Source organism: Chiloscyllium punctatum, chromosome 6, assembly GCF_047496795.1.
Source record: "Chiloscyllium punctatum isolate Juve2018m chromosome 6, sChiPun1.3, whole genome shotgun sequence".
NCBI lineage: Eukaryota > Metazoa > Chordata > Chondrichthyes > Orectolobiformes > Hemiscylliidae > Chiloscyllium > Chiloscyllium punctatum.
In genome coordinates this window covers 90,289,733-90,302,518 of record NC_092744.1, presented here as the reverse complement: position 1 = coordinate 90,302,518, position 12,786 = coordinate 90,289,733, and the positions used below count along the sequence as shown (strand labels likewise).

General features: G+C 43.3%; 1 protein-coding gene across 1 annotated transcript in view; it reads right to left on the bottom strand.

The window, feature by feature from the left end:
• Positions 1-281: 281 nt before the first annotated feature.
• LOC140479193 (solute carrier organic anion transporter family member 2A1-like) overlaps positions 282-12,786 on the bottom strand; it is a 144,727-nt gene continuing 132,222 nt past the window's right edge. Inside the window, exons 12-14 of the mRNA XM_072573233.1 lie at positions 12,147-12,211; positions 11,580-11,703; positions 282-1,895 (exon numbers count right to left, since the gene is read on the bottom strand). Of these exons, the coding sequence (XP_072429334.1) occupies positions 1,775-1,895; positions 11,580-11,703; positions 12,147-12,211 (310 nt within the window). The 3' untranslated portion in view covers positions 282-1,774. The remainder of the gene's footprint in view (positions 1,896-11,579; positions 11,704-12,146; positions 12,212-12,786) is intronic.

Below are 12,786 nucleotides of genomic sequence, written 5' to 3'. Positions count from 1 at the left end.
ATACTGCTTTTTATTGTACAAGTTAGAGTGTCACTGGTCTTTCTTCTGATCTGAGCCAAAGATTAAATGAATAATTGAGTTTGTTCATTGAGGCCGCCTGCCTCCAGAAGTTTTTATCCCCAGTTGGTGGCTATGCTCCTACAAAGGTATCAAAAGATCTAATATTCATAAAATCTGGGTAGGAACAATTAGACAATTTTGGGGGTAATTGAATGTTTAAACTTCATTGTGTTGTAAATCCAGTGACTGAGAGGTTGATTTAGTTTAGCTTACTATCCATGTGTCGTAACACTAAATTGAATTGAATTTATTGTCACGTGTACCGAGGCACAGTGAAATGCTTTGTCTTGCGAGCAATACAGGCAGATCACAGAGTTTAGTAGCATAGATCGTAAATAATAGGTAAACAGCAGCAAAAACAAAAACACAGGTACAGGCAAATGTTAAGAGTTTGAGTCCAACAGTAGGGTAGAAACATTTTTAAAACTAGATGGTGCATGTGTTCAGGCTTCTGTATGCTCTCCCCGATGGTAGAGGTTGTAGAAAAACATTGCCAGGATGGATGGATCTTTGAGAATGTTGGCGGCCTTTCCTTGAATCTACAGATAGGGGGTTGACCTTTGTGATTGTCCGGGCTGAGTTCATCACTCTCTGTAACAGTCTCCGATCTTGAATGGTACAGTTGCCATACCAGGTAGTGAGGTAAAAACCAGGTAGTGTTACATCCAGACAGAATGCTCTTGATGGCACACCTATAAAAGTTGGCAAGGGTATTCACCATCATGCCAAATTTCCTCAGCTGCCTGAGGAAGAAGAGATGTTGTTGGGCCTTTTTACCAGTGCGTCCACATGAACAGTCCAAGAAAGCTTTGTTGTGGATGATCACTCTTAGGAGCTTGACACTGTCCACTTGTTCCACCTCTGTGCTGCTAATGTGTAGGGGGGAATGAATAACATCCCACTGAAAGTAAAGGTCTGCTCCAGCAAAGTTTCTGTTCTTGATTTCAAACAATGGTCCTCCTTATTTATTGTAACCTCCTCCAACATGGTAATTTCTTTAACATTTGTGGCCTGCCTGATCAATCCCAACTTTTATCACTCCATAAACAGCAGTTGTGCTTTCAACAGACATGATGAATTCTAGAATTTGCTCCCTGACCCCCTCCATCTCTTTACCTCTCTTCTCTCTCTGTGTTTCTCTTGCTCATTGGTCTCTCTCACTCATTTGTCTGTCTGTCTCTCTCACCTATCTGTTTTGTGTCTGTCTCTTCCACCTGTCTCTCTCTCTCTCTCTCTCTCGCTTCCATCTGTCTATCTAGTCTCTCTCGCACTCATCTCTCATCTGTCTGTCTCTTTCTTTCATCTGTTATCTGTCTCTTGTCTGTCTGTCTGTCTCTCGTTTATTTCTCTCTCTCATCCTCACCTGTCTCTCTCCCTCTCTCTTTTAAGATGCTCATTCATATTCTTCGAGACAAGGTTTTGATCTAATAGCTACTTACGTGGTTCGATGTCAAATTTTCTTTGTATAGTCCCTGTCTTGGGATGTTTAACTGCATTAAAGGTGTGTTATAAATGAAAGTTGTTGTTACTGAGTGTTCTTGACTTTGCTCAATTTTTTCTCAGTGTCAAATAAGTATAATGATTTTAACTCTGAAATAAGTCAACACTATAATTCGAAGTATTATTAAGTAAATGATTCAGATACAAAAATAATTTGTAGGTTGGTCAATTGTGTAAAGTAATGTCAGTTCCCATTATATCAGCTGGAGAATCTTCATACTGCCGTTGTGTTCTGTACAGCAATTTTACGTGCACTGAACGTCTTTGCTTTCCAACCAGCAATCAGTAAAAGCAATGTTCCAAGGGCATTATAGCCAAGTTGTAGACCCAGGTACCTGCAGAACATTAAAATAGTTAATAGAATGTCATTTTTATATGATCTACCTTAGGAAAACAAAAGAAGCTCCTTATGGGACAATACAGGGCTTGTTAGAAATACAAACAGTAATATGTGATTAGTGTTACATTTCGAATCCAGAACAGATTTCTCCCTGTCTCATTTCTGTCACATTTCCATCCCTTTCAGCATTCTGCAGAGACCATTCCCTCTGCAACTCCCTTGTTCTGTCCACACCACCCATTCCGGCACCTTTCCTTGCTGCCGCAAGAGGTATAAAGCCTGCGCCCACATCTCCCCCCTCAACTCCATCAAAGGGTCCATCCACATCCTATAAAGCCAAACACCTCATCAACAGTGTCTGCTGCTCTCAATGTGTTCTCCTCCACACTGGGGAGACAGGATGCCAACTCACGGACTGTGGACCAGTGGTGCTGGAAGAGCACAGTAGTTCAGGCAGCATCCAAGGAGCTTCAAAATTGATGTTTCAGGCAAAAGCCCTTCATCAGGAATAAAGGCAGTGAGCCTGAAGCATGGAGAGATAAGCTAGAGGAGGGTGGGGTGGGGAGAAAGTAGCATAGAGTACAATGGGTGAGTGGGGGAGGGGATGAAGGTGATAGGCCAGGGAGGAGAGGGTGGAGTGGATAAGTGGAAAAGGAGCTAGGCAGGTTGGACAAGTCCGGACAAGTCAAGGGGACAGGGCTGAGCTGGAAGTTTGGAACTAGGGTGAGGTGGGGGAAGGCGAAATGAGGAAACTGTTGAAGTCCACATTGATGCCCTGGGGTTGAAGTGTTCCAAGGCGGAAGATGAGGCGTTCTTCCTCCAGGCGTCTCGTGGTGAGAGAGCAGCGGTGAAGGAGGCCCAGGACCTCCATGTCCTCGGCAGAGTGAGAAGGGGAGTTGAAATGTTGGGCCACGGGGCGGTGTGGTTGATTGGTGCAGGTGTCCTGGAGATGTTCCCTAAAGTGCTCTGCTAGGAGGCACCCAGTCTCCCCAATGTAGAGGAGACCGCATCGGGAGCAATGGATACAATAAATGATATTAGTGGATGTGCAAGTAAAACTTTGATGGATGTGGAAGGCTCCTTTAGGGCCTTGGATAGAGGTGAGGGAGGAGGTGTGGGCACAGGTTTTACAGTTCTTGCAGTGGCAGGGGAAAGTGCCAGGAGGGGACGGTGGGTTGTAAGGGGGGGGGCGTGGATCTGACCAGGTAGTCACGGAGAGAACGGTCTTTGCGGAAGGCGGAAAGGGGTGGGGAGGGAAATATATTCCTGGTGGTGGGGTCTGCTTGGAGGTGGCGGAAATGTCGGCGGATGATTTGGTTTATGCGAAGGTTGGTAGGGTGGAAGGTGAGCACCAGGGGCGTTCTGTCCTTGTTACGGTTGGAGGGGTGGGGTCTGAGGGCGGAGGTAGAAGAGATGTAGAAGAGATGCGTTGGAGGGCATCTTTAACCACGTGGGAAGGGAAATTGCGGTCTCTAAAGAAGGAGGCCCATCTGGTGTGTCCTATGGTGGAACTGGTCCTCCTGGGAGCAGATCCGGCAGAGGCGGAGGAATTGGGAATACGGGATGGCATTTCTGCAAGAAAATGGGAAGAGGTGTAATCCAGGTAGCTGTGTGAGTCGGTGGGTTTGTAAAAAAATGTCAGTGTCATTAATGGAGATGGAGAGGTCCAGGAAGGGGAGGGAGGTGTCAGAGATGGTCCAGGTAAATTTAAGGTCAGGGTGGAATGTCTTGGTGAAGTTGATGAATTGCTCAACCTCCTCTCGGGAGCATGAGGTGGCGCCAATGCAATCATCAATGTAGCGGAGGAAGAGGTGGGGAGTGGTGCCGGTGTAATTACAGAAGATCTACGTAGCCAACAAAGAGACAGGCATAGCTGGGGCCCATACATGTCCCCATGGCTACCCCTTTGGTCTGGAGGAAGTGGGAGGATTCAAAGGAGAAATTGCTGCCTGAACTGCTGTGCTCTTCCAGCACCACTGGTCCAGAATCTGGTTTCCAGCATCTGCAGTCATTGTTTTTACCTAACTCACGGACTGTTTCAGGAAACATTTCTGGGACACTTATGCCAAACAATCCCATCACCCTGTGGCTGAACATTTCAACTCTCCCTCCCACTCTGCAAAGGACAAGTAAGTCCTGGGCCTCCTCCACAGCCAAATCCAACACACCTAATGCCAGGAGGATGAATGCCTCATCTTCCACTTTGAGATCCACCAAACACAGGGCATCAACGCAACTTCACCAGTTTCTGCACCTCCCCTCTCCCCACCTAACCCCAGATCCAACACTCCAACTCAGCACCACCCTCTTGAACTGTCTTACCTATCCATCTTCCTTCTCACCTATCCACTCCACCCTCCACTCCAACCTATCACTATCACCCCCACCAATATCTATCTATTGCCTTCCCACCTATCTTCCCCCATCTCCTATTTATCTCTCATCCTATGCAGAGTTAACCCACTTAAGGCTGCCGGGCCAGATAACATCCCGGGCAGAGTGCTCAGATGTACTGGCAGATGTTCTCAAGGACATCTTCAACATCTCCTTGAGCTGCACCATTGTTCCAAGGCTGCTACCATCGTGCTCGTGCTGAAGAAGTCTTCAGTGTCCTGTCTTAATGACTATCCCCTTTTGCGCTTACACCCATCACCATGTAGGCTTCAAGATGCTCGTGATGCAGATATTAAGACCCTGCTGTCCCCTTCACTTGACACCTTGCAGTTCGCAAGTCAACCCAACTGCTCAACAGATGGTGTCATTTCCACAACCCTCCATCTGGCTCGAGCCCACCTGGAGAAGGACACCTACATCAGGCTATTGCTCATGGACTTCAGTTCTACATTTAACATCATCATTCCTCAGCATCTGATTGGAAAGCGGAGTCTGCTGGGCCTAAATACCTCCCTGTGTAACTGGATCCTGGACTTCCTGGCTGGGAGACCTCAGTTAGTCTGGACTAGGAACAGCATCTCCAACACCATGACAGTGATCACGGGGCCCCCCAGGGCTGTGTGCTCAGTCCACTGCTGTTCACCCTGCTGACACATGACTGTGCAGCGATACACAGTTCGAATCACAGCATCAAGTTCGCTGATGATACGACTGTATGGGTCAGCATACAGAGGGGAGGTGCACCAGTTAATGGACTAGTGCAGAGCCAACAACCTGTCTCTGAACATGCACAAGACAAAAAAGATGGTTCTTGACTTCAGGAGGGCACAGAGCAACCACTCTCCACTGGACATCAACTGCTCCCCTGTAGAGATTGTGAAGAGCACTAAATTTCTTGGCACACACCTAGTGGAGAATCTCACCTGGACCCTCAACGCCAGCTCATAGCCAAGAAAGCCCAGCGATGTCTCTACTTTCTGCGCAGGCTCAGGAAAGCCCACCTTGTCACTGGCCCCGCACTCCCCCCCAACCCACCCCCTCCCCAATCCTCACCCTATTCTACAGAGGGTTCATTGAGAGTATCCTGAGCTGCTCCATCATTGCCTGGTTCAGGAATTGCATGTTGTAGGATCATAAGGACAGCTGTGAAGATCACAGGAGTCTCTCCCCCCTCCATTACACACATTTACACCACACACTGCATCCAAAAAGCTCAGAGCATTGTGGAAGACCCCACACATCCCTCACTCAAATTCTTCTCCCTCCTGCCATCTGGCAGAAGATACTGGAGCATGGTCAGACTGTGCAACAGTTTCTTCCCCCAAGCCATCAGGCTGCTTAACACAGTATAAGCAGACTCTTTCCCATCTGAAATTCTTTCATATTGCTGCTAGAAAAATGTCGATCATTCATCATTCTTCTGTTACACTGTAACTTGCAGGTTTTGCACTTATGCACTTTATGCTGTGTATGCGTGTGTAGTTTGTGCTGTCCATGTAGCACCCTCAGTACTGGAGGAATGCTGCCTCATTTTTTTACTGTATCAGTCAAATTTGGTAGAAATGACAAATAAAAGCTACTTTGTACTCCACTCTAGCCCCCTTCTCCCACCACCACTGCACCACACACACACTAATGGAGGGTTTATGCCTGATTCTCCTGCTTCTTGGATGCTGCCTGAACTGCTGTGCTTTTCCATCGCCACACTTTTCAACTCTGATCTTCAGCATCTGCAGTCCTCACTTTCTCCTGGTCACGGTATCCTTTGATTACTATAAATTTGTATCCCCAATTCTACAGGAAATGGCAGATCATAGAGTCATAGAGTTCTACAGAATGGAGACAGGCCCTTTGGCCCAAAATGATCCATGTGTTGCTGGAAAAGCGCAGCAGGTCAGGCAGCATCCAAGGAGCAGGAGAATCGACGTTTCGGGCATGAGCCCTTGTTCAGGAAAGAAGAAGGGCTCATGCCCAAAACGTCGATTCTCCTGCTCCTTGGATGCTGCCTGACCTGCTGCGCTTTTCCAGCAACACATTTTCAGCTCTGATCTCCAGCATCTGCAGTCCTCACTTTCTCCCAAAATGGTCCATGCCAATCAAAATATCCGTCCACGCTAAGCCCATTTCCTTGCACTTGGCCCATATCCTTCTAATCCTTTCTTATCCATGTATTTATCCAAATATTTCTTAAATGTTATCAATGTACCTGCCTCAATATTGACAGCTCATTCCATATATGTTCCACACTGTGTAAAAAAGTTGTCCTTCAGGTTCCCTTTTATTTTTACCCCTCTAACCTGAAAGTGATGCCTTCTAGTCCTCAATTCCCTAACCCTGGAGAAAACACAGAGTGCATTCATTCTTTCCATGCCTCTGATGATCTTACACACCTCTATAAGGTTCCCCCCATCAGTCTCCTACACACAAAAGTAAAAAGTCCTGGCTTGTCCAACCTCTCCTTAAAGTTCAGACCATTGAGTCTAGGCAAATTCCTTGTAAATTTATTTTGCACTCTTTCCAGTTTAATAACATTCTTCCTATAGCAAGGTGACCAAAACTGAACACAATACTCCACGTGCAGCCTCACCAACATCCTGTACAACATAACTTCCAACTTCTGTATTCAAAGCTGTGACTGATGAAGGCCAGTGTGCCAAATGCACTCTTCATTGTCCTGTCTACCTGTGACTCCACTTTCAGAAAACTGTAAACCTCTGAAAAATCCCTCTGTTCCACTACACTCCTTAAGGCCCTACCATTCACCATGAAACTCCGACCTTGATTTGACTTTCCAAAATGTGCGGTTGTAATCCTATAACCATCCACCAATGAAGATGCTGTTGAGAGTCAGTTTTGCATCTTCCATTCTGCACCAAAACAGTTGTAGACTGCTTTCCAAATTCCACTCAATTTTAGGTATTTGATACCCAATTTCTTCATACTTAAGTACAAATAAGGCAATAGCTGGATTAACATTGGATAATCATTAGATAGGATGAGTGATTTTTATTTCTTAATATTTGCGAAATGAACTAGTCAAACTGAGGTTTTGCACTTTAAGTGCAGTTCAAGCTCAGACTAAGGGAAACAGAAATAGTACAGACCTTTATGTACAATACACACTTCCAAAAGCAGTAAGTGGATTAAATTTACAAGTAGTTTGGAGAGAGATAGAGTCAAAGAGATGTACAGCATGGAAACAGACCCTGTGGTTCAACTCGTCTATGCCGACCAGATATCCTAAAGATATCTAGTTCTAACTGACAGCACTTGGCCCATATATCTCTAAACACTTCCTATTCATATACCCATCCAGATGCCTTTTAAATACTGTAATTGTACCAGCCTCCACCACTTCCTCTGGCAGCTCATTCCATACCCTCTGCGTGAAAATGTTGCCCCTTATATCTTTCCAGTCTCACCCTAAACCTGGAACTGTTCTGGATACCCTCACACCAGGGAAATGACCCTGTCTCTTTACCCTATCCATGCCTCTTATGAATTTATAAACCTCTATAAGGTTACCGCTCAGCCCCCCACGCTCCAGGGAAAACAGCACAGCCTGTTAAGCCTCTCCCTGTAGCTCAAGTCCTCCAACCCTGGCAACATCCTTGTAAATCTTTTCTGAACCACTTCAAGTTTCACAACATCCTGCCAATAGGAAGAAGAACAGAATTGAATTCCAAAAGTGGCCTAACACAGAAACAATTTATAAGAACCATCGGGGTGATAGTAATTATCCAGGTGCGTCAAAATGGCTGTTGCTGTGGAAATGAAAGAGTATATGAATATAGAAAAAATAGAAAACAAAAGTAGAAGTAGACCATTTGGCCACTTCAATTTAACATGAAAACAGAATTGGAATTGTTTCCATTCTCAGTGGTAATACTATGAAATAGTTATGTAAGTTTTATATTATAAATTTAAATATAAATATAAATAAATATCAAATTGATATAATTTAGTTCTCCTGGAATGTAGAAAATGGAGGGTGACCTTATAGAGATCCAAAAAGTCAAAAGAAACATAGATAAGGTACATAACCAACAGCTTCTCCCCATGGTCGGGGAGTGTAAAATTAGAGGACATAGGTGAGATACAAAGGGGTCCAGAGGGGTAATTGTTTCACATAAAAAGTGGTAAGTGTCTGGAATGGGCTGCCAAATGTAGTGAGGGAGGAGAGTACAACTTTATCATTTAAGAAGCATTTAGATAGGTTACATGGATGAGATAGGTATGGAGGGATATGGATCAAGTGGGAAAATGGGACTAGATTAATTATGAAAACTAGGCAGCATGGACCTGTTGAACCAAAGTGCCTGTTTTCATGCTTATAAACCTCTGATTCTAATTAAATAAAATGACTTGAGTGAATTTTAATAACAACACTGCTATTAGTGCTGGAGGAGCCTACTGAAGAGCAGTAAAACAGATAGGAGAGAATTTGAAAGCTATGAAGACACACTTTGAACCCTGTTAATGTAATGTATAAATGGTTTGTGTTCAACATCAAATCAGTGGGAGACTTTTGATCAACATGTGACCTTAATAATAACTCAATCCTGAGAGTTTAGAAAATTGAAGGATTATCTAACCAGAGATAACACTGTCTTAAAATGTAAGTGAAGCTGTCGTGTCAGCATGTCTGCTGAGAGGAGAAACTGACGCTCATGAATACATTTGACAAATGAGGATTCTTTGAGATTATAAATTGCCAGCTGAAGCATCTTAACAGGTTTGAATTAATATTGAGACATTTTAGGCTAAATGAAAACATCAGATTCAAAATGAAAGAACATTTTTAGAAACACCTAGTGAGAGGAGGAAGATATAAAAGGGACCTGTCACAGAGGATAGTTTGTATTTGGAATGAACTGTCAAAGGAAGTGGTGGATACAGGTACAGTTACAACATTTAAAAGACATTTGGATAGGTACATGTACAGGAAACGTTTGGAGGGATATCGGTTAAAAGCAGGCAAGTGTGAGTAGTTTAGTTTGGTAAACTTGGAGGGCATGGATGAAAAGGTGTCATTCCGTGCTGTATGACTCTACAACAGAGGAGGGAATTTATGCATGGAGCCAGAGAGGTGGGTGAGATCTTCACATTGATATTCACTAAGGAGAGAGACAAGGATGTTTAGGGGCATGTCAATGTCATGAATGAGGAGGTGTTGAGTGTCTTGAAAACATTATAGAAGGTAAGTTCCTCGGACCTGATGGGATCTATCCCATGATACTCAAAGAGGCAAAGGAATGCCTTGACAGAGATCTTTGTATTTTCTTTAGCAAAGGGCAAGGTCCCAGAAAAGACAAAGTTGTTCCTTTGTTTAAGAAGGTAAACAGGAATAATTCCAGGAAATTATAGTCTGGTGAACCTTACATCAGTGGGAGGCAAATTATTGGCTAAGAGTTTTAGGGAAAGGATTTACTCGCATTAGGAAAAGATTGGTCTTATTCGACTTGGTCAGCATGGCTTTAGGCAATGGAAGTCTTGCTTCACAAAGATGATTCAAGTTTTTTGAAGAAGTGATGTAGAAGCAGGTAAGGAAATGGACGATGATGTCTACATGCACTTTACTAAAACATTTGACAAGCTCCATTGTGGGAGGCTGGCCCAGAAGATTAAATTACGTGGAATCCACAATGATTTGGCAAGTTGGACACAAAATTAGCTTGGTCATTGAAGAGAGATGGAGGTTATGGAGAAGTGTTTTTCCACACTGAAGGTCTGTGACAGTAATGTTCCACAAAGTAAAGTTTGCAGTATATAAAAATGATTTGGATGAAAACATCTTCCTGATTAGTAAATTTGCAAATGAGACAAATTGGTGGACAAATTGGATAGTGAGGAGGGATATCAACTGATGTGGCAAGACATAGATCAGTTGGAAAGTTGGGCGGAGAAATGGCAGATGGAATTTAATCTGGGCAAGTGTGAGATGATGCATTGAGAGATCCATTACAAGAGGAAAGTACCCTGTAATTAGCAGTACATTTGGAGCATTGATATACAGAAGGGTGCAAGTCCATAGCTCCCTCAAAGTGGCAATATAAGTGGTAAAGATAGGTTTATGGTATGCATGCCTTCCTCAGTCAGGGCATTGACAATAAACATTGGAGAGTCATGTTGCAACTGTATAAGACTTTAATTAGCTCACATTTGGAGTACTGTGTGCAATTCTGGTCACCGCAATATAGGAAGGATGTGGAAGCTATGCAGACGGTGCAAAAGAGGTTTGCCAGGATGTTACCTGGATTGGATTGCATTAGCTACAAGGAGAGTTATAGAGATGTACAGCATGGAAATAGATCCTTCTGTCCAACTCGTCCATGCCAACCAGATATCCCAACCCCATCTAGTCCCACCTGCCAGCACCTGGCCCATATCCCTCCAAACCCTTCCTATTCATATACCCATCCAGATGTTTTATAAATGTTGCAATCACAGTAGCCTCCACCACTTCCTCTGGCAACTCATTCCATACACGTACCACCCTCAGTATGAAATAGTTGCCCCTTAAGTCTCTTTTATATCTTTCCCCTCTCACCCTAAACCTATGCCCTCTAGTTCTGGAATCCCCCACCCCCAGGAAGAGACTTTGTCTATTTACCCTATCCATACCCCTCATGTCACTGCTCAGCCTCTAACGCTCCAACATAGACTGTTTTTGCTAGTGCGTCAGAGCTGAAGAACGACCTGATATAAAATTGAGAGGCGTGGATAGGATGGATAGTGTCACTTTTCCAGGGTAACATAGATCTAAGGTAAAAGGGGGAAAGTTTTAAAGGAGGTGTGACAAGTAGTTTCTTTTTTACAGGGGTGCCTGGAGTCTGCTGCCAGAGGAGTTGCTCTAAGCAGATACATTAGCAACATTTAAGACGCACCTTGACAGATACATAAATAGGCAAGGAATAGAGAGATATGGATCACAGAGACGAAAGGTTTTTACTTTAAAAGGGCATCATGCTTTAGTACAGGCTTGGTGGCTCGGAGGACCTGATCATGTACAATACTGTTCTTTGATCTCAGTAGGGATTATGAATGTTTCATGCTACAACTAGTCTCAGTAAAGTTTGGGTCTCACTACACCCATCACCCATATGGAACAAATGAGAAATTATTTGGAGAACTCTGTCTCTATGTTTTTATCATGCCTGCATTAAATTATCCTCATAAAAAGGAATAAAGGACTGTCCATGTTTGGATGGGAAGTTGTAAATACCACATTTTTAAAAGAAATATTGAAACATTTATTGTGACTGAAGGTAGAATGACAACTTACCTATTCCTCAGTAAAGTGTTATCATAGTAAGCACACGCTGCACTCTTTCCAGTGCATGTCTTATTCCACCTAATGCAAGTTGAATCAATGACAGCACCAAACACAGCAGGAGCTGGTAACCATGCTGTGAGAAGAAGAAAAACAAATTGGAAAAATCCTGCATTTCATACCCATACTCTTGTATCATCGCACACATACATCCTCAAACCTATTCACATTGTGGTACAAGAGGAAAGGTACTGGAGTAACTAGCTACTGAGGTCAAACACATGTTTAATTTTATTCCAAGCCTAATTCCAGCCAGTAAAACTGAAATGGGCGATTTTGTAATCTATTATTATGCTTGTTTCTGTGTCAAAATTAATTTTTTTGAAAATCAGCAATATATGGTGTTGCTCCCCTGAATGAAATATGAGAATACAATTTTTTAAAGGTGAAGCCAGGGCTCTAAACACTGCCAGATTACAAGTCACTATTATTTCAAATGGAAGTGAAAAGATACCTGTTCCACCTTCAGAATGTAATGCATTTCTCAATGGTTTGTATTCCCTACTGACTTGTACTCACCCAATAGCCTCATTATCAAAAACTGAATCCCAATTGCAAAAGATTTTTCATCTTGTCTCACCACACTGTGGAAAAAGTAGAAACCAAGAATTCTTTACTGTAGTTTTGATTGTATGAGCACACATGTAGGACAGTTATCTTCCTTGAAGTAAGGATCAGTCTGAGCAAATTGGCAGCATTGTGCCTACGGTTCTATTCACTTTTCATATTCTCCTCACATTCACTGGAATATTTTCCACTGTCACACTTCCCATTAATGCAAAGGAAACATTTTCTCAGCATTAAGATTTGCTCTATAAAATTGATTCTTTTTCCCTCAGACCAGCTAGAAAAGCTGTGTCACCTTAACATTGATGTGCAGTTAAATTTATCTGTCAAACCATTTCACATGTGTCTAACCATTGCATACGTCTATTCAATTTACCTTGCTACTCTAAGACCATGGAAACTAGAATCACCTGCGATTCTGCTCCAAATGCAAGAACCCACTTAGAATTTCCTGGAGTGTTCCAAAATGAACAAATAAACTCGGCAGACTTATATAAACAATTTTAAAGAAAATGAATGCGGGGTTGTTCTTGTCATGATTCACTCTGGTTGACTGCAACAGCTTCTAAGACGACCATGTTCCCAGAAAGGA